Consider the following 22,718-nt stretch of genomic DNA (forward strand, 5'->3'; position numbering starts at 1 on the left):
GTGCACTGGCCCTTTAAATCTTAGAGAGCTGGCGCGCGCGCGCCCTAGAGGGCGGAGCCGCGCGCCAGGACGTGACAGCCGGGGACCGGGACAGGTGAGTAGCTTGGGGTGCGATTCGCGAGCGGGCGCGTCACGCTATGCGAATCGCATCCCCGCCGGCAGTGTCAGTGCAGCGCTCCCGGTCAGCGGGTCTGACCGGGGCGCTGCAGAGAGGAGAACGCCGCGAGCGCTCCGGGGAGGAGCAGGGACCCGAAGGGCTCGGCGTAACAAGAATGTTGCAAAATCACACAACATAGTGATATGGTGAAAATCTGCAGGTACATTTCTTAGCAGTCCTGACCCATGTGGATACTACTTGTGGCTAAGAAACACGGTATATTGATAGATATAAGGAGGTAGTTTTGTGTATGCTTTCTGGAGGTGCTCTGCTTATAATATGAAGAAACATAGGATCCCAGGAGAGTTCCTGGGGTCCAGTAGGTACAAATATTCTTGTGAAGGAATAATGAAAAGCAGCAACTCACCAGGGTATGCAGGTTAAAATCTTGAATGCTTTATTCGTTCATGTTAAAATCCGTAACATGGCAGCGTAGATGGGAGAGAGGAACAGGCAGACGAGGACGGCTGTAGCTACTTCGCGTGCATCATGGACTCTGGAAAAAATGTCAGGTTTTAACCGTTTGACCTCCATATTTTTTCATTTTGTGCCTCAAAGGAGTCCTGTGGTGCAGGAACACTTATCCCCTATACAAAGGATAGGGGTAAAGCAGGGGTCAAGTCCTAGGAAAATAAGTGTGGGAACTCACCCAAGATTTCCACTCAAGGGCTAGTCCTGCAGGACTCCTGCTAATGTAAACAGTGTTCCTGCTGTAGAAAAAGTGCAGGGACTCCGTTCCCATGCATTCCTGCAGGACTTGAGCCCTGGGGTAAAGTGTCCGATCACGGTGCGCCCGACCACTGAGACCCCCCACTATCTCCTGCATGTCACCCGTCTCTCCCCAGGAATGGAGCAAACTTTGTATCACCGGCTCTCCCATAAAGATGCACGAAGGGAATGTTTTGGCCAACGTGTGGTAGTCAATGCAGCTCCATGCATAGGGAGAGCCGGGGCGTAATGCAGGTCACACACTTATCCTATGTTCCTGCACCAGAGTACTCCTTTAATGTGTTGATGTGTTCATCATTTTGTATCTATGTCTTTTTACCAACCTATTGGTGATATAAACGCTGTAACAGGAACGGACCCAGAACAGCTCGGAGCACAGTTGACACCGGCGGGTCCCGTCAGATCCCATTGATATGAATAGGGTCCATCGGGGATCTGGTATTTTATTAATAAAAATAGGGCGTGCACTATTTATTCCTCTGCTCAACCCCCGTCTTTCTGACGGACTGGCCAAAAGAGCTCAACTGCAGTGTGAATTCGCCCTAAGTAACATGCCCTGGTGGTTTATTTTTCAGTCTGGCATTGAAGTTGAGGGAATCATTTCAGGAATGCACAAGATTTACTGACTCATCAGTTCCTCTAAGTGTATCGAGATAATGCACTCTTGGTTGTATATACATACTCTTCAAAGTTGGCACAAACTAGTAAAATCCGATTAGCGGTGATAAAGCTGGAATGAAAAAGAGAGAGAAAAAAGTAGAAGAATCAGTGAATTTTTCCATTCACATCTCAAAGACATTTCTATGATCTGGTGCCATTAGAAGGGAATGTCTGTCGAACTGTTTTACATATGTCGCACATCATTGACGTTTTCATCCCCTTTATTAGTCGGAGCAGAGACCTACCAACAAACATATAGATGATATTTACGTAAAACTTAAAGGGGTATTCCAGGAAAAAACTTTTGTATATATATCAACTGGCTCCAGAAAGTTAAACAGATTTGTAAATTACTTCTATTAAAAAATCTTAATCCTTTCAGTACTTATGAGCTTCTGAAGTTAAGGTTGTTCTTTTCTGTCTAAATCCACTCTGATGACACCTGTCTTGGGAACCGCCCAGTTTAGAAGAGGTTTGCTATGGGGATTTGCTTCTAAACTGGGCGTTTCCTGGGACAGGTGTCATCAGAGAGGACTTAGACAGAAAAAACAACCTTAACTTCAGAAGCTCATAAGTACTGAAAGGATTAAGATTTTTTAATAGAAGTCATTTACAAATCTGTTTAACTTTCTGGAGCCAGTTGATATATAAAAAAAAGTTTTTTCCTGGAATTCCCCTTTAACCCCTTAAGGACTCAGCCCATTTTGGCCTTAAGGACTCAGACAATTTAATTTTTACGTTTTCATTTTTTCCTCCTCGCCTTCTAAAAATCATAACTCTTTTATATTTTCATCCACAGACTAGTATGAGGGCTTGTTTTTTGCGCGACCAGTTGTCCTTTGTAATGACATCACTCATTATATCATAAAATGTATGGCGCAACCAAAAAACACTATTTTTGTGGGGAAATTAAAACGAAAAATGCAATTTTGCTAATTTTGGAAGGTTTTGTTTTCACGCCGTACAATTTATGGTAAAAATGACATGTGTTCTTTATTCTGAGGGTCTATACGATTAAAATGATACCCATTATTATATACTTTTATATTATTGTTGCGCTTAAAAAAATCACAAACTTTTTAACCAAATTAGTACGTTTATAATCCCTTTATTTTGATGACCTCTAACTTTTTTATTTTTCCGTATAAGTGGCGGTATGGGGGCTCATTTTTTGTGCCATGATCTGTACTTTTTTTTGATACCACATTTGCATATAAAAAACTTTTAATACATTTTTTATAATTTTTTTTTAATAAAATGTATTAAAAAAGTAGGAACTGTGGACTTTTTTTTTTTTTTTTCGTTCACATCGTTCACCGTACGGGATCATTAACATTTTATTTTAATAGTTCGGACATTTACGCACGCGGTGATACCAAATATGTCTATAAAAAATGTTTTTTACGCTTTTTGGGGGTAAAATAGGAAAAAACGGACGTTTTACTTTTTTATTGGGGGAGGGGATTTTTCACATTTTTTTTACTGTTACTTTTACATTTTTTTACATTTTTTTTTACACTTGAATAGTCCCCATAGGGGACTATTCATAGCAATACCATGATTGCTAATACTGATCTGTTCTATGTATAGGACATAGAACAGATCAGTATTATCGGTCATCTCCTGCTCTGGTCTGCTCGATCACAGACCAGAGCAGGAGACGCCGGGAGCCGGACGGAGGAAGGAGAGGGGACCTCCGTCCGGCGTTCTGAATGATCGGATCCCCGCAGCAGCGCTGCGGGCGATCCGATCGTTCATTTAAATCGCGAACTGCCGCAGATGCCGGGATCTGTATTGATCCCGGCACCTGAGGGGTTAATGGCGGACGCTCGCGAGATCGCGGGCGTCGGCCATTGCCGGCGGGTCCCTGGCTGCGATCAGCAGCCGGGATCAGCCGCGCATGACACGGGCATCGCTCCGATGCCCGCGGTTATGCACAGGACGTAAATGTACGTCCTGGTGCGTTAAGTACCACCTCGCCAGGACGTACATTTACGTCCTGCGTCCTTAAGGGGTTAAACATTAAAATTTGATGCATATATATTTACATATCCATAACATTAGGGCCTATGATCTTCTCTTATGTAACTGTTCAATATATTATGGTATCTGCCACTTGGATAAATCTTGGTTCTAGATCAAGGATTCCCAACCAGAGTGCCTCCAGCTGTTGCAAAACTACAACTCCCAGTATGCCCTGACAGCCGAAGGCTGTCCGGGCATGCTGGGAGTTGTAGTTTTGCAACAGCTGGAGGCACCATGTTTGGGAAACACTCTACTAGATTAATGGGGTCTTCTGCCTATTAGGACATTTAGACATTATCGAAGGGTAGTCCCTCTGATCAGTACATCCTGTATGAACTAAACCCGGGCTTTTGGAGTAATTCACCGATCACCTGACCAACTTTAGTATAAAAGGGGGTTATCATGTTGATAAAATCCCCTTTAAAGGGGTACTCTGGTGGAATTTATTTATTTATTTATTTTTATTTCATAATCAACTGGTGCCAGAAAGTTAAACAGATTTGTAAAATACTTCTATTAAAAAAATCTGAATCCTTCCAGTACTTATTAGCTGCTGAATACTACAGAGGAAATTCTTTTCTTTTTGGAACACAGAGCTTTCTGCTGACATCATGACCACAGTGCTCTCTGCTGACACCTCTGTCCATTTTAAGAACTGTCCAGAGTAGGAGAAAATCCCCATAGCAAACATCTGGACAGTTCCTAAAATGGACAGAGATGTCAGCAGAGAGCACTGTGGTCATGATGTCAGCAGAGAGCTCTGTGTTCCAAAAAGAATATCATTTCCTCTATAGTATTCAGCAGCTAAAAAGTACTGGAAGGATTAAGATTTTTTAATATAAGTAATTCACAAATCTATTTAACTTTCTGGCACCAGTTGATAAAAAAAAATAATAATAATAATTCCACCGGAGTACCCCTTTAAAGGAATTTCTTTGTATCCTATAACAAAGCCATACATTCATTTGGATACGAGGGATTTTATGACTTATTTATACTTCTTTCATGGTTTTTATTATTTCATTGTGAACTAGTATAGTTTTTTTTTCTATATTACAAATGTTATTATTATAATAATTATTTGTTGTTATTATTGTTATTATTATTTTTCACTATTAACATGCATCTGTTATATTTTGTACTTTTTCCAGAACCGGCTTTTTACTTTGGAGATGTGGAACTGTACGTGGATGAGAGCGCGGGATACATAGAAGTACGTGTATGGAGGACTGGTACTGATCTGTCAAAGACTGCCACCGTCACAGTGCGGTCACAAAAGACGGAACCGGTGTCAGCATTAGGTGAGTTAGGCCAGAGGGAAACATTACACATTTCGTACATGGATTTAAAAAAAAAGGCATTTTGAGGCCTGTTTTAAAGAGGGGCTGATGTGAGTTTTTAGTATGGTGTCACAGAGGATGTTGGCACTATACCAACGGATAATAAAATAATGAATTGCGCCACAGTGTTCTTGACATCCACATAAATTAGCGATAAAAGTGTACCACCAGTCCTGTTTCATCACCTATTAGATCACTTCTGTTAGCTCCCAAACCCCCTCCCCTCCCAGCTCTATCTGTATACTGCTGCTATCTTTATGGGTTCAAGAATGTAGGCAGCATTAGGAACCCATATCAGTAATGGAATTGTATCCAGTATGGAGCTAAACCCATGCCTGCCACATCAGCTGAAACAGGTAAGCACAAGGCATACACAAGAACCTCTACATCTAATATGCTACCCTTTATGAGCAAGAAAATAATAATTTTCAGGAGTGCTTTTATTAATAGTGCAAGCAAATATAAAAAAAACAACAACTTTGTAATGTAGCTTTTTAGACAGAAATGATACTTTTTTTCTGTTGTCAATAACTTCCCTCTTTCCTTCCTGCCTTTTGCTGTTCAAATCTTCTTCTCTGAAAATCAGTTCAGCTTTGTCCTGTGTTTGCAAGACAAGCAATACAAGTGTATGGAGGGGGGGAAGGAGTGAGCTCCGCCCACGAGTTCTGGGAGAACTAAAAATTATAGATGAAGCATGCAGAGCAGAAATCTGCTGAAAAATACCATATACAAGTTATAGAATGGCCAGAAATAGAGCTGTATTGTACACACACACGGGGCAGCTTATCCTGAAAAGTCACCTGAAATGACAGGTACACTTGAAGTAATTTTAACAATACACTCATAAAAATGTATTTCTTTCCTCAGCTGGCGTTGACTATGTAGGCATCAGTAGGAATCTGGATTTTGCCCCCGGCGTTAACATGCAGACTTTCCGTGTGGTCATTCTGGATGACTTGGGACAGCCGGTGCTGGAGGGCATAGAGAAGTTTGAACTAGTGCTGCGTATGCCAATGAATGCTGTCCTCGGGGAACCCAGCAAAGCCACAGTGCACATCAATGACACGGTCTCTGACTGTAAGTGACATTTATATTTCTATCATGAGAAATCAGATATTGTGTTTTTCCTGCTTTCTTTCTTTGAGGCAGCTCTTCGCGCCCCAGGCTGACACTATGATGGCCACTTAGTTGTACCAATTCTCACATTAGTTCAGCCCTGACCATCCAGATGACAATTTAGGAGAATTTCTTCTTGTTACTTTCTTGTATCTGTGACGTTGTATCAATTGTATTGTATCAATCCTGATCACGGCATCTATGGTGTTGACAGGGGGCGCACTCTCCCCCTGTTCTCCAACGGCAGCGCCGGGATATGATCGCAGGTCGCCTTTGGTTGCTATGGCAGCAGGAGGTCAGATCATGAAGCCTGTGAGATCCATCCAGAGGCACAGGCTGTAGTGTCTGCAGCTCATCAGGTCATACTGTGCTGCAGTACAAATGTATTGCAGCATAGTATAACCTGTAAAAAGTGTAAAAAATGTGATAAAAAGTTCCTCAATAAAAGTATGACATTTTTATTTCCCAATAAAAGCCCTGTATTATCACCAAAAAAGATCAAAAACACAAATCATATACAGTGATCCCTCAACTTACAATGGCCTCAACATACAATAGTTTCAACATACAATGGTCTTTTCTGGACCATCGTAACTTGAAACCAGACTCAACATACAATGTACAGACAGTCCAGATCTGTGAGACATTTCACAAGTGGAAGAACTGACCAATCAGAATGGGCATTTTTACTGGTAAAACACCTGTATTACTGAAGTGTATGCACTGACTGGCTGTCTGGTAGCGCCCCCTACAGCACAGGGAGGAACTACAAGTTCTGTACTACTCCTTACCTGTGCCAGGGTTACCTGCTCCTTTGGACACCAAGTAAGGGCGGCTCCATTTGGGACACTGTGTGTACTGTAAGGACCCTGAAGAAGCTCCTGTCCTCTACATAAACCATTGTGTCCCAAACAGGGTGCCTCCAGCTGTTGCAAAACTACAACTCCCAGCATGCCCGGACAGCCAACGGCTGTCCGGGCATGCTGGGAGTTGTAGTTTTGCAACAGCTGGAGGCACCCTGGATGGGAAACACTGACATAGACAGTTATTTACAGCTCCCAGCAGATCTTTCTTACTTTTATATGTAAGGATTTGCTTTATCTATATTAGTTATCTACTTATTTTTCTTTAATCCTCACTTTTTCCTATTTTTTGGATGACATTTTGGGGCTTCAGAACCAATTACCAGGTTTCCATAGAGTTCTGGTCTCAACATACAATGGTTTCAACATACAATGGTCGTCCTGGAACCAATTAATATCGTAACTTGAGGGACCACTGTACATAATAGGTATTGCCACGTCCGTAATGACGTGTACTATAAAACTATAATGTAAATTATCCCGCACGGTGAACGCCGTAAAAAATAAACATATAAAAAAATGCAAAATTCGCCAATTTTGGTACAAATAGCGGAATAAAAAAGATCAAAAGGTAGCACAAAAATTATACCAATAAAATAAAACCAATAATATTCCAATAAAAAGTACAGCTCATCCCGCAAAAAATAAGCCCTTACTCAATGGCGTTGGACGAAAAATAAAAAATAAAAATAAAAAAGTTGCGGCTGTTGGAATATGAATGGCAGAAAAAGAATTTTGCTCAGAAAAGGAAAAAGAACATAGAAAGCCATATAAAATGGCTATCGCCATAATCGTACCGACCCACAGAATAAATATAACATCACTTTTACCGTACAGTGTACACTATAAAAAAAATGTTAAAAAAATTTTTTTTTCCAGTTTTTCACAATATTTTGAAGTTTTTCACAAAAAATGCTGCATGTGTCAACAAAAATGCACCACTTATATAAAGTATAATATGTCACGAAAAGACAATCTCAGAATTGCTCTGCTCAGAAGAAGCGTTCTAAAGTTATTACCATTTAAAGAGATACATGTCAAATAAAAAAAAAGAGCCTGGTCATTGAGGTAAAAAAAATTGGTCCGTCCTTAAGGGGTTAAAGGGGTACTCCGGTGGAAAGCAATTTTTTTTTTTTTTTTTAAATCAACTGGTGCCAGAAAGTTAAACAGATTTGTAAATTACTTCTATTAAAAAATCTTAATCCTTCCTTCCAGTACTTATCAGCTGCTGTATGCTACAAAGGAAGTTCTTTTCTTTTTGAATTTCTTTTCCGTCTGACCACAGTGCTCTCTGCTGACCCCTCCGTCCATGTCAGGAACTGTCCAGAGTAGGAGCAAATCCCCATAGCAAACCTCTCCTGCTCTGGACAGATCCTGACATGGACAGAGGTGTCAGCAGAGAGCACTTGTGGTCAGACTGGAAAGAAAAACTCAACTTCCTCTGGGGCATACAGCAGCTGATAAGTCCTGGAAGGATTAAGATTTTTTAATAGAAGTAATTTACAAATCTGTTTAACTTTATGGCACTAGATGATTTAAAAAAAAAAAAAAAAAGTGTTCCCCATTAACTTTAAGAATATTTTTTAGAGATGAGCGAACTTACAGTAAATTCGATTTGTCACGAACTTCTCGGCTCGGCAGTTGATGACTTTTCCTGCATAAATTAGTTCAGCTTTCCGGTGCTCCCGTGGGCTGGAAAAGGTGGATACAGTCCTAGGAGACTCTTTCCTAGGAATGTATCCACCTTTTCCAGCTCACGGGAGCACCTGAAGGCTGAACTAATTTACGCAGGAAAAGTCATCAACTGCCGAGCCGAGAAGTTCGTGACGAATCGAATTTACTGTTAGTTCGCTCATCTCTAAATATTTTGTACAGGATCATGCAGCGTGCAAAGCACTGTGACCATGAATTATGAAGATAATGTAGACCAGCCTGCTGCAAGAAATAATAGTATAAATAATAGTACTCAATGAGATTTATACAAGCGCCTGCTTATTGTCCACAGTGCCAAAGGTTCAGTTCAGGGAGGCCATGTACATGGGGCATGAGAAGGATGGGAAGATCACCGCCATGGTGTACAGAAGTGGGGATGTCAGCTACAAGTCTACAGTACGTTGTTACACTCGTCAAGGATCTGCGCAGGTGATGATGGACTTTGAAGAGCGACCAAACACAGACAATTCGATCATCACCTTCCTTCCAGGTACAGTGCATTCTGCTCTGACATTTTTCCAGTTGACATTTAGAATGAAAGTGGAGAAGAAATGATTCATCATTATGTCAGTAAAGCCCAGTATTTTACTATGTAAAGTTTTTATTAGTATCTTATTGTTATTGAATATTTTATGTTTTTTCCCTATAATGACAACTATCGCTAAAATAGTGTTCAGTAGAGGTCCATCTGCTGGGGCCCCTACTGATCATGAGAATGGAGTGGTGGTAAAGTATATGAACTGCCTGTCCATCCAGACCAGTGTTTCCCCACCAGGGTGCCTCCAGCTGTTGCAAAACTACAACTCCCAGCATGCCCAGACAGCCGAAGGCTGTCTGGGCATGCTGGGAGTTGCAGTTTTGCAACAGCTGGAGGCACCCTGGTTGGAAAATACTGATCCAGACTGTGGAATTGCAAAAGACGTCTGAGTACAGTGCTCTGCTATCATTTACCATTCTAGTCTGTGTAAGGGTGCGTTCACACTATGGAATTCCACGGTGTGAACTTAAAGGGGTTATCTAGGATTTTTTTTTAATATATATATATATATATATATATATATATATATATATACATAAATATCAACTGTCTCAAGAAAGTTAAACAGATTTGTAAATTACTTCTATTAAAAAATATGAATCCTTTCAGTACTTATGAGCTTCTGAAGTTAAGGTTGTTCTTTTCTGTCTAAATCCTCTCTGATGACACGTTTCTCGGGAAATGCCCAGTTTAGAAGCAAATCCCCATAGCAAACCTCTTCTAAACTGGGCGGTTCCCGAGACACGTGTCATCTGAGAGCACTAAAACAGAAAAGAACAACCTTAACTTCAGAAGCTCATAAGTACTGAAAGGATTAAGATTTTTTAATAGAAGTAATTTACAAATCTGTTTAACTTTCTGGAGCCAGTTGATATATATATATATATATATATATATATATATATATATATATAAAATTTCCTGGATAACCCCTTTAACATTAGTGTGAATGACCCGTACACACTGCGGAATTCCAGCGGCGGACAATTCCACCGCTTAAATTGTTCCGCGCAAAGAAAGAACATGTTCATTCTTTGCGCAGATTCCGCGAGCACTGCATAGCTGTCAATGGTGACGGCTCAGTGCACCGCGGCCTTAGCGCCAATGTATCACCATAGGCGGCCGCCAGGCGGAACCTCCGCTCGCGGAATTCATCGAGCGGAGATTCCGCAGTGTGAACGCACCCTAAATGTTGACATGCGCTTTCCATTACTAAAGGCAACACTGCATATTGTGTTTAAGGTGAGACAGAACGTCCTTGCATCCTGACCCTAATGGACGATACCATCCACGAAGAAGAGGAGGAGCTGCGACTTGTCCTTGGAACTCCCAGAAGTGAATCTCCTTTTGGAGCCTCCATAGGAGAACTCAATGAGACCCTAATAAAGATTAAGGATGATGCAGACAGTAAGAAACGAACAAAACGATCCCTGAACGTATTGCTGAGAGATAATACCTAATAAAATTCACTTGTCAACTCTTTTATTTTTTCAGAGGCAATAATAAAATTTGGCGACACCAAGTTCAGTGTGAGCGAACCCAAGGAAGCCGGACAAATCGTCATAGTAAAAATTCCAGTGGTTCGTCAGGGAGACACATCAAAGGTCTCCATTGTGCGTGTGCACACAAAGGACGGCTCCGCTACCTCTGGGGAAGATTATAACCCTGTGTCAGAAGGTACACACCACTCCGCTTATATACTTCTGATCAATACCTCACATACATAGCAACACGCTGGTATTTGTCCGTGACGCACATACTGACTCGGTGATGCAACAAAGGAACACACAAGAATAAATCGCAGTGCGCTGGGACTCCAGGAATGCAGAGTGCTGCTCTCTATTTCATTGCACAATAATAATATATATGTAAGGGTACGTTCCCACACGGCGTATTTGCTGCGTATTTGCTGCTGCGTATTTTATTTTCCCTTTTGAAGTCAATGGGTAGGAAAATACGCAGCACCAAATACGCAGCAAATACGCAGCAAAATACGCCGTGTGGGAACGCACCCTAAATAGACATAACTAGCGCCATACTTTTAAAGGAAATTCGCCAGTACTATGTAGAGAGTGGTGTGGAGAGTGTTGTGTGTTCCAGTCATGCATTTTGCCCACTATGTCTAGGTCCCAGGGAATGGGTGCTTTCCTGACCCCTGTTCTCATCTGGGAGTGACAGCTCTAGTGACTATAGATTATTGAAGCTGACATCTTGTAATAAATCTTAAAGGGGTATTCCAGGAAAAAACGTTTTTTTATATATCAACTGGCTCCAGAAAGTTAAAGAGATTTGTAAATTACTTCTATTAACAAATCTTAATCCTTCCAATAATTATCAGCTGCTGAAGTTGAGTTGTTGTTTTCTGTCTTGCAACAGTGCTCTCTGCTGACATCTCTGCTTGTCTCAGGAACTGCACAGAGTAGAAGAGGTTTGCTATGGGGATTTGCTTCTACTTTGGACAGTTCCCGAGACACGTGTCATCAGGGAGCACTTAGACAGAAAAGCACAACTCAACTTCAGCAGCTTAAAAGTGTTGAAAGCATTAAGATTTTTTAATAGAAGTAATTTACTAATATGTTTAACTTTCTGGAGCCAGTTGATATATATACAAAAAAATTTTCCTGGATAACCCCTTTAACTTTTTTTTTGCAACGATGACTTGAAATTCAGCATAAAATTAATCTTCACAAACCTGGAACCGTATATATGGTATTGATGCAATATATCAATGCGTTTCAGACCACAAACAAGAAGTCCGAAACAAGTTGATCTATTGCATACATACCAAAGTAATCTAAGACATATTGATGTAACACATATGCTGGATTATATGTCATAAGAATAAACGTTAAAGTGTTACTGTCATTTAAAGTAACTTTTGACTAAATGTTGTCTAGACATGTCAAAAGTTACGTTTCCATCGGGCCTCACTCCAGCGACGCAACGCGATTGGGGTTTACAGCTGGATGCAGCGCGCTCCTCTCACACTGGCTGTCAATCAGATCTGAAGTTTTCTCTGCATAAGTCTAAGCAGTGAAAAGGTTGGATTTTCCAATCATGAAGTGGAGCACGCTGTTGTTTACTTTTCTGGCTTGTTATGTGCGATCTCTGGAGTGACACCGATCTCAACTTTTTACCTGTCTGAGCAACATGTCAAAAGTTGTTTTAAATAACAGAAATGCTTTCATTGTACTTCAAGAGATTTTCAGGAGACTTTTCACTCTAGTGTTGATTAAAGTGGTTATCCAGCCTGGAATGTGATGCTGATTGGCGTGAACATATTGGCGCCCCCTGGTACCGCATGTCGCAGTGTTGTGTGTTGCTGAGTGTTTTGTTTTGGGGTGTTTGTCTGGTTTGTTTTCCATCTCTTCCTCCTTCCTAGTATGTTGCTTGTCTCGGTTGACTGTGGGTATGTTCGCTGGCCTCCTTTGGGGCTTTATGGTCTCATGTGTTCATTTCTGGATTTCCATGCATGATGACGGTGTTTAACGTTGTGGGGTGGAATGTCAGGGGACTTGGGGATGTAACTAAACGTTATGTCATATTCAATTCGGTGAGACAGTTCCAACCTGCTATACTCTGTCTTACTGAGACCCATTTGATGGAAGACACTACTGCGGTCCTCCATAGAGATTGGGTTGGGTATTCTTATTATTTTACCTACTCTTCTCATGCCAGGGGAGTTAGTATACTAGTACATAAATCCATCCCCTTTAAATCCATCCCCCGTATGGGGGCGGTTCCCTGCTGTTCCTCTCCTTCTTTGTGGGGATTTAAATCTTGTGTTGGATGCTTCCCTGGACAGATTTTGGGGGCTTCGGGCTCCTCCCCCTTCTGGGCCTACTGACCTTGCTAGACTGTTGGGTGAGGTTGACTTACTGGATCTGTGGCACCATCGCAATTCGACCACTAAACAATATTCTTGCTACACTGCCACCCATGGGACCATTTACAGAATTGATCTGGCCATAGGAGATGTGGTGGGTCTTGTACTGAAGGTTGAATATTTGGCACAGGGTCTATCCGATCATTCCCCGATCTGTTTGAAACTGCAGTTGGCTTGGGATGTTGGGGGGTAGCGCCCACTGTGGAAGCTGAATCAATTCTGGCTATGATTGTTGACTATGGGGGAGATTGTATGTGTGGAACTCTTGAGTTTAACACTGGTTCGGCTTCAGTCTCCACAGTTTGGTACTCACTTAAGGCGTTCTTATGTGCCCTTTTTATACAAGACATCAGTATCCATAAATCCTTTACTAGAGAAAAGGGGGTACGGTTGCACGCTGCGGTGGGTTGGGGCTGAGTGTGCCTATGTTTCGGCTCCTTCTTCAGTGACTAAAGAGGATTGGTTACAGGCCCAGGGTGCTTATACTGCCTACCTAGAGGTGGCTGATGAACACAAAGTTTTTTTACTAAACAGTGCTATTTTGAATGTGGTGAGGGCACTGGAAAACTGTTGGCCTCTATTGCTGGGGCTCAACAGGGGGTTACGTACATTGGTTGTCTGAGGGATGTTTGGGGGAGGGAAGTTACGGAGTATAGGGACATCCTACAGGTGATGCTGGACTTTTACGAAGACGCATACTCGTCCAAGACTACATGCTCTGAGTTGGACTTGGAGGACTATGTACGAAGGATATCCCTGCCCTCTCTTTCTCCGGACCAGAGGGGCAAGCTGGACTCGCCTATCTCTTTGGAAGAAATGGAATTAGCCCTGAAAGATGCCGCTAATGAGAAGTCCCCGGGTGCTCTATGCGGACAACATGCTGCTGTTTCTGGGTGACACGGGCCTTTCCCTGGCGCCTGTTATGGCTCTAATATCTGACTTTGGGTCCTATTCTAATCTGTTGATTAACTGGGACATCTGTGCTGATGCCTCTTGATCCCCTGCCTGACATTCCGCAGATTGCTGCCTCAGGGCTATAGGTGGTAACTAGTTTTAAGTATTTGGGCATTTATATTACTCCCTCCCTGCATGATTTTGTTCCTCGTAACCTAATCCCTCTACTGGATAGGAGTTCCCAGAAAGTGGTAGTCTGGTGTAAACTTCCAATCTCGGTGGTTAGCCGGACTAACTTGGCTAAAATGGTGTTGATGCCGCAACTATTGCATGTTTTACAAAACTCCCCAGTATGGATTGTGATGGCCCACTTTTAACGCATTAAGAGCCTCTTCAGGCAACTAGTCTGGAGGGGGGGGGGTTCAGCCAGGATACGACTGGAAACGCTTCAAATGGGGAAGTCTTTAGTTGACAATTCATTCTAATGGGGTGCTGGACCCGGTGGTCACAAAAAGGGAGTCGGCTAGGATCATTTCATGGCTCTATGGGGAACTTTTGAGCTTTCATCATGAAAAATTCCCCTCAACTGTACGTAGTAAATGGGAGCGAGATCTTGGAGTTATGACTGACGAGGAGTGGTCCACTGTATTGGCACTGACCCTGTTTTATCTTTATCAAAGTCTAATAGGCTGTCTGCTCAGTCTTATTGGTTGTGGTCAGGAACCCTCTTTGGTGGAGATTGGCTTGCTACTTGTTTTGTATCAGGCCCGGAAACTGATTGCACAATACTGGATTAAGCCCACTCCTCCTGATGTGGCGGATTTGATTGCCCGGGTTAGGTTTATAGTCCAGCTGAAGAAAGGGATCTATCTTAAATGCAAGGTGGAAAAGAAGTTTGATGGTATCTGGGGTCCCTGGGTGCAGAAATTTGACCCTTCTGGGGGTGGGACATAGATGCTGATCTACATGTTTGTTAATGTGGTGTGAGCTGGGAGGTGGTGTATGAGGTGTTGTTTGTCTGATGCGTGCTCCTTTCTTCGTCTCTGTAATAGCTGCTTTCTGATGTGATGCCTGGTTTGAGTGTATGTGTTCTCTGATCTACTGTGATTTGCTTATGGGAGGCCATGTCTTACCCACCCATTTTGATTAAAATGCTTGGTACTCTGGGTTTGTGTGGTTGAGACGGACGGTGTGTTTGGGGGCAGGGTGTTGCCAGTAAAAGATTTTCAATAAAAATTAATAAAATAATTTTCAATAAAAGTTTTTGGATTAAAAAAATAAATGGTTATCCAGCAACAGTAGGGGCGGGGGATTTCAAAACTATTCTCATTGTTTGTGATATAAAAAAAAATAAACCTCTACTCACCCCCACGATGCTTCCAGTGTCCAGCTCCAGTCCCCCGGTACAATTGTCTTTCTGAGCTGTGGCGTCACATGTTGGGCCTTGGCCCAATTTGTTGTATTGCAGCTCAGCAAATCGTTGGCCATAGCGATTTCCCGCCTCGGCCAGTGATTCTCTGAGCAATAGTATGACACCCGGGCCCAACAGTCATGCTGCAGCTCATTGAGATAATCGCATCTGTGGACTGGAGCAGGACACTGGAGGCACTGCAGGAGGGCTGGGGGTAAGTAGAGATTTATTTATTTTTTATCCCACACAACAATGGAAATAGTTTAAAAAGCAAAACAAAAAAAACATCCTGTCTGATAACCTTTCAAAGCCTTATATTGTATACATATTAGAAAGTCTTGGATTGCTATATTCTGTTAAGTAAACATTTTATTCTACTTCCTAGTAAATATGTCTAAATATGCTGAAAAAAAAGCAAAGCACAGCCTAGTTAAAAGTAGACAGCTGAACAGAATTCTTAAAGGGATTGTCCAGCCCTGCTGGTATAAGAATAAAAAAAAAGTTATACACACCTGCCCTGATCCCCTATCACATCGATCCCAGTGTTGTCTAGTTCCTGCTGAGCAGTGCTTCCTGTATTTATCTCAGCATACAGGAAGTGCTGCTCAGCCAATCAGTGGCCTCAGTAGTGACCCACCATGGGCAGTGATTGGCTGAGTAGGAGCTTTGTGTGAGTTGAAAAGAAAAGTGGAAACACTGCTCAGCATGGACTGGACATCTCAGTGACAGCACAACCTATAGGGGGCTGGACAACCCATTTTATATTTTAATATAACAGCATCCATGACAAATATTCTAAGAAATCATAATAATAATATTTGAAAAAAATATTACCACAGTAATAATGAAGGCAATGACCCAGTTTCTGAAAAATAATAATGTTTTACTACAGTGTACTCCAATTGAGGTGAGTAAGCACATATTTTTGAATTTTTGACCATACGCAAGATGGAAAACCCTAGCCTGGTCTGACCTGCCTCTCAGCCTAATCCTCCATTGTTGTAGGAGCTTGTCTAAACATAGTCTGTTGACCTTGGGAAACCAGTTCTCAAAGGAAAGGACTTCACTATGGGATCTCCCAATATTTACTTGTAATTATATGGAGGCAGGTTTTGGATCATTGCTTGTGGTTAAACATTTCTTGCCATAGTAAACTAAACTAAAGCCGGTGTCTGACCTATAAAGAGCTAAGATGGGTTAAAAAGAACCATGTTGGGTCGGGGTCTTGGAAGTTAAAATGATTGTGTCTCCAAGATTCTCTTTTACCAGTTCAGACCAGATACAAAATCATGTTATGTTTTTATTTTTTGATTGTAGTTTTTATGTTTTTTTACTTTTCTGTACATGACGTCAGGGCATCCATCTTGCCTGAGCGGCTGCTCTTAGCTTTAATCAGATTTACTGCAGCCACATGACCGTAGGAAAGCATTACAGCCACCATTACAGCATATGTAGATTGTCAAAAGAATTTCTGATTTGTTTTTCAATAAAATAAAAAAAATGTTGATTGACAACAGCACAAGAATTCAGGCCCCCATACACATTAGAGATAAGATGGCTGAACCAGCCAATTTCGGCAGGACTGTCTGGCTGTCTAATATGTAATGGGGCCTCCTGACTCTTCCCTAAGAGATGGAGTCTAGAAAGAGCAGGATTGGGCATATTGGTTTTCAATTGACCGATCATCTTGTTCTTGGGGAAATATGCTGCCACCAGTGAATTCTGGCAGTGGCTTACCCCCATCTGCCCACTAAATAACATCTAATTAGGTTCCTACACAGCCGAAGACAGGTCAAGCACTAGTCAAGTCAACACTAGGGATTTTTAGACTACTGTATAATGGGTAGTGTGTGAAATGTAATGGCTGCCAATTCGTGACATGAATTTTATATGGTGACTCCATTCATTTTTTTTCAATAAAGCTTTCTTTTTTTTCATAACTTTTTAGAGATTGAATTTAAAGAAGGGGAAACGCAGCACGTTGTTGAGATTGAAGTCCTGTATGATGGAGTTAGGGAAATGAGAGAGGCCTTTACTGTGCACCTAAAACCTGATGAGAACATGGTCGCAGAAATCCAGGTAACAAAACAGATCTCATCTGACTTTAGTCTATAATTTTGCTTAGGGCGCATGTATCTCCGTTTCGGTATTTCCGTTACAGTCCATTTAATTTTGCTGTATGCAAAAACATAGTCAACTTCACTATTGTGTACGCCAAAAATAAAGTATAGGTAACGATCCATTTTTATTTAAAATGGAAGTCAATGGATAGTTTTTTTTAGACTCGGTTAAAGGGGTACTCCGGCACTTAGACATCTTAATCCAAAGGATAGGGGATAAGATGCCTGATTGCGGCGGTCCCGCTGCTGGGGACCCCCGTGATCTTGCACGCAGCACCCCAGTTAAAATCAGTCCCCGGAGCGAACACGCTCCGGGGACTGATTTTAACTGGGGTGCTGCGTGCAAGATCACGGGGGTCCCCAGCGGCGGGACCCCCGCGATCAGGCATCTTATCCCCTATCCTTTGGATAGGGGATAAGATGTCTAAGCGCCGGAGTACCCCTTTAAGATTATTTCCTATAAAACAAATACTTTAAATGGACAGCAATAACGTAGTGTGAATGTGCACACTTGCTTGATGATGCTTTTCTTTTTATGGTGCTTTAACTAGCAATAAATAAATTTGGACTTGTGTCTGGGAAGCTATTTCCCTGTATTGTAGCAAGGGGGTCATTGCACTGTTGTGGTCAACGTGACCTTAAATTCCATAGAGATGAGCCACAACACCTCTGGAGATAAGTCAAAGCAAACATTATTCATGGAAGGACCATGAAGAGGTTAAATATGCAAAAATATATATAAAGCTTAAAGGGGTTGTCCCACCATTAAAACTGATCCTCTGTCCATTCTCTATGTGAGGTGTCGGAGGTAGCTAAGCGATGTACTCAGCTTTCTCCAGCAGCTCCTATAGAAGATGATGGAGAAGTAGTGCATTTGTATGACCATTGCTTTGTTTTGACGGGAAACTCAGGTTCTAATTCATAAGATTGTGGATAGGAAATAAGTTCTAATGGGGGGGGGGGGACAACCCCTGCGATCACTAATGATAAAATAATGTAATAATATAATGAAACCTTCTGCAACTTTCTGATATACTTTGTTTCAATGTTTTACATTTTAGGATGTCCATTTGCTGTAAGGGAATATGAACAGAATACAGTTCCATTTACATTCACTTATATAGATGAGTAGAGATGAGCGAATTTACAGTAAATTCGATTCGTCACAAACTTCTCGGCTCGGCAGTTGATGACTTTTCCTGCATAAATGAGTTCAGCTTTCAGGTGCTCCGGGGGGCTGGAAAAGGTGGATACAGTCCTAGGAAAGAGTCTTCTAGCACTGTATCCACCTTTTCCAGCCCACGGGAGCACCTGAAAGCTGAACTAATTTATGCAGGAAAAGTCATCAACTGCCGAGCCGAGAAGTTCGGGACAAATCAAATTTACTGTAAATTCGCTCATCTCTATAGATGAGGGACCCAAATGCAATATCTATAACACCTGTAAAATCTGTTGGGATTTTGTTCCTATTCACCGACACTGGACAACATTTGAAACTAAATGGTTATTAGAAAGTTATAGAATTTATTAATAAAATATAATTGTATGAATTATAAAGAGGACCTACCATCTTTCCTGTATTGCATCTCCCCATAAAATAACAATTCTGGAGCATCTTATCTTACAAGTTTCCCATGTTCCTCTTTTATTCTTCCTGGAAATCTATTAAAAAAAAGTGAGTCTTAAGGTTGGCATACATTTTCAATAAGGTTCAGCTTACAGTTATTTCTTCCATCTTCCCCATACACATGAATGTTCAGCACGGCCAAATGCACATGTGTTTGTCTATAGGGAGGGGTAAGCTGCAGTCAGACACCTCTGATGGTGGCTTATGCCTCGTTGAACAAAAGGGTAAGGTGGCAAAAATACAGCACACCCAAACCATCTCTCCACCAGCATCATTTGTTGGTGGTCGGGAGGCCGTCATATGCCTTAGAGAGTTGGCCAACTTAAAGGGGTACTCCGCAGCGCAGCGTTTGGAACAAACTGTTCCGAACGCTGGAGCCATCACCGGGAGCTTGTGATGTCATAGCCCCACCCCCTCATGATGTCACACCCCGCCCCCTCAATGCAAGTCTATGGGAGGGGGCGTGACAGCCGACACGCCCCCTCTCATAGACTTTAATTGAGGGGGCGGGGCGTGACATCGTGAGGGGGTGGGGCTATGACATCACGAGCTCCCGGCTCCAGCATTTGGAACAGTTTGTTCCAAAGGCTGAGCAGTGTAGTACCCCTTTAACTATATTTATCTGGACGTCGTTACTCATTTCCTACTTGTTTACTTTCAATGCTACAGATTTGGCATTGAAAACATTTTTTCGTGAACATATTCTAAAGGTGTAAGGAAGAAATGAAGACAGTCTGCCGCTGTGAGAACAATGTCAGATTGTGTTGGGGACACCCTTTTGACAGGGGGGAATGAAAGACCCTAGTATCCTGGTATTCTGGTGGGGCAGACCCTGACCACACTTAATGTTACATATTCGGGTTGTTTTATTAGAATCTCTTCGGTATTGTAAATAATGAACTTTGCATCACATGGAAAAGACATTAGATTTATTAGTTGCTAGTCCTCCGATATTAGATACTTGGAGAAGGATTTGGTTTTGCATAAAGGATTACAGTTTCTGCATTTGTAATTTCCATTTTCTAGATGGCCAAAGCGATTGTGTACATTGAAGAAATGGACAGCATGGCAGATGTGACATTCCCCTCAGTTCCTCAAGTTGTTTCACTCTTTATCTATGATGACACCTCAAAAGCTAAGGAGAACCCCAATCCCATTGCTGGGTACCCAGTGGCTTGCATCACGGTGAGTTATGTGGACGACGAGAATAATCTGTCTTTGCAAACAGTTTACTTTTGTCTTAATCAGCAGGAATTCGAGTGTGAAACCACTGGGGTCGCATTCTAGGTGCTATTACAAGTTTTCCTACTATGTCTTGGAGCCTCTTTGCCTGTCAATCACACCTACAGATTACATTAGTGGATATATTGATGAGCTAACACTGCAGCCACAATGATTCATCTTCCTCCCTGAGTCTGCTGTGCTGTGCTGGGTCTCCTCATCCAATCACTGCAGGTTCCTCTGTAACCCCTCCTCTCTGTTTTCATGCTGCAGTCTGATAGGACAGGAGTGAGCACAGAGGAGTGCTAGTCCTGCCCTCTTTTACTGAAATTTGTCCTAGCCTGTGCTTCAGCTTGGACAAAGATGAATCTGCATGGTATGGGGACCCCTAGTGGTGTGTTCTTATGAGCAATTATTTCTATAAAAAAAAGGAAATAACCATTTTGATGAAGTATATTAGAAAGGTTAATGTTTTGCCAAGATGTATAACATATAAAACGTTTTTGAACCTGACAGTACCCATTTAAAGGGATTGTCTGGTAAAATGATCTTATCCCTTAGCCAAAGGATAGGTGATAAGTATGTGCGCACGTGAGGTCACTGGGACCCTCCACAGTCTCCATAATTGGTCCACGACTCGCAGAGAGAGCATGTGCTGTAGATGGCAAGCACGCTGTTTGTATGGGGGTACCATAGATGCCTGGGTTCTGCACTTGGCATTTCAGTGCTCCTATGCAAATAAGAGTCAGGGCCTTGTTCTGGAGATCACCGGGAGTCACTGGCAACCATTATCTTTTTGGAGAATCTGTTACTTTTTTGGAACTGCCGACTCTGCTGCTCCTTGGAGAGATTTAGTAGATTTCATCCATAGACAGACTGTTTTGGCTCTCTACTGGTACAGCAATTATTCTTTGTGTAACACTTGTACCAAATAAGGGTCCTTCTTTGCAGACCATAGGGGAGATTTATCGAAACCTGTGCAGAGGAAGAGTGGTGCAGTTGCCCATAGCAACCAATCAGATTGCTTCTTTCATTTTCCACAGGCCTCTTTAGAGGCCTGTGGAAAATGAAAGAAGCAATCTGATTGGTTGCTATGGGCAACTGCACCACTCTTCCTCTGCACAGGTTTCGATAAATCTCCCCCCCCCCCCCCCCATATGGTTTGTTCTTCACAGACATCGCTTTAGTTCACATTCTGTGCCTAATGTTTCATCATGTTCCAATCCAGGCATGTAACCCTAAATATTCGGATTATGACAAAACTGGATCGATATGTAGCAGCGAAAATATTAATGACACATTGACCCGTTACCGCTGGCTGGTCAGTGCCCCCAAGGGCCAGGACGGAGTCACCAGTCCTATGAGGGAGGTGGACTTCGACACATTCTTTACTTCTTCAAAAATGATCACACTGGATTCAATATACTTCCATGCTGGTTCACGGGTGCAATGCGCGGCCAGGGCCGTAAACTCTGAGGGGCAAGAAGGTCTGGAACTTATGAGTCCTATAGTGATCATAAGCACTGAAGAAGGTGAGCATTCATATTTTATGTCATGCATAATACATACATAGCAAAGAAATTACTATAATGTTATCATATTTCCTCTGTTACTTCAGAAAGGGTTATTTTTATAGCTATATTTAGGGTACGTTCACACGCGGAAATTTTTTAGCGGGTTTTCCACTGCGTATTTGAAAGTGGGCGGGCTCTTCTCGGCTGTCCGCAGCAGATTTTCCGTGGCGGAATTTACGCTGCCGCTGCGGAAAATCTGCCACAGTCCCTACTGACTTCACTGGGGCTTGCGGCGGATTTTCCGCAGTGTACATTCCGAAACGGAAAATCTGCTGCGGACAGCCGAGAAGAGCCCGCCCACTTTCAAATACCCAGCGGAAAACCCGCTAAAAAATCTGCGCGTGTGAACGTACCCTAAGACCAAGCAAGCATTTTTTTCTGCCATTTTTTCTTGCGTCTTTTTGCCTTTGTGTGGAAATTTTATTTTTGGTCCCTTTAACGTTTTCTAAAGAATTTTGCTGGGTACCAAATAAAAAAATGGATGCAGTAGGAATTAATATTTTTTAGAACAAAATGTTTATACATTTTTAAACAGGGACCAATTTATGTTAGCGGGCAGTGACCATAAAATTGTTGCCGACAATATAAAAAATGTATAAAAGGGCCATTTAATTGTAAAAATAATATATTTTTTATAATAAATGTTGTGAAACTTTGTATTAGTAATGTATTTTAATTATGTGTTTAATAAAGTGTATGTGGTTTTTTTTTTTACTTCTTTTTACTTTTTTCTTTATTTTTACATTTTTAGGTACTACTACTACTCCCATGCTTGTAGTAGTAGTACCTGTACTAATAGACAGATCGCTCCGGTTGTCACTCCTGACACCCGTTGCGATTGTCC

At 41.9% G+C, this 22,718-nt stretch overlaps 1 protein-coding gene and 1 long non-coding RNA gene across 2 annotated transcripts in view; one reads left to right on the forward strand and one right to left on the reverse strand.

Annotated features, from left to right (window-relative positions):
- The window catches only part of FREM2 (FRAS1 related extracellular matrix 2), a 241,715-nt gene that overhangs the window by 177,481 nt on the left and 41,516 nt on the right, over window positions 1-22,718 (forward strand). Inside the window, exons 7-14 of the mRNA XM_056561961.1 lie at window positions 4,723-4,872; window positions 5,779-5,988; window positions 8,896-9,093; window positions 10,384-10,548; window positions 10,636-10,818; window positions 17,281-17,411; window positions 20,106-20,264; window positions 21,529-21,832. Of these exons, the coding sequence (XP_056417936.1) occupies window positions 4,723-4,872; window positions 5,779-5,988; window positions 8,896-9,093; window positions 10,384-10,548; window positions 10,636-10,818; window positions 17,281-17,411; window positions 20,106-20,264; window positions 21,529-21,832 (1,500 nt within the window). The remainder of the gene's footprint in view (window positions 1-4,722; window positions 4,873-5,778; window positions 5,989-8,895; window positions 9,094-10,383; window positions 10,549-10,635; window positions 10,819-17,280; window positions 17,412-20,105; window positions 20,265-21,528; window positions 21,833-22,718) is intronic.
- LOC130358563 (uncharacterized) lies at window positions 1,355-21,720 on the reverse strand. Its single transcript, XR_008889569.1, has 3 exons — window positions 21,613-21,720; window positions 19,020-19,114; window positions 1,355-1,616 (listed from the first exon to the last, which is right to left on the reverse strand). It is a non-coding gene; the product is annotated as an uncharacterized LOC130358563 (long non-coding RNA).

The sequence above is a fragment of the Hyla sarda genome, chromosome 2, assembly GCF_029499605.1.
Source record: "Hyla sarda isolate aHylSar1 chromosome 2, aHylSar1.hap1, whole genome shotgun sequence".
NCBI classification, from domain to species: Eukaryota; Metazoa; Chordata; class Amphibia; order Anura; family Hylidae; genus Hyla; species Hyla sarda.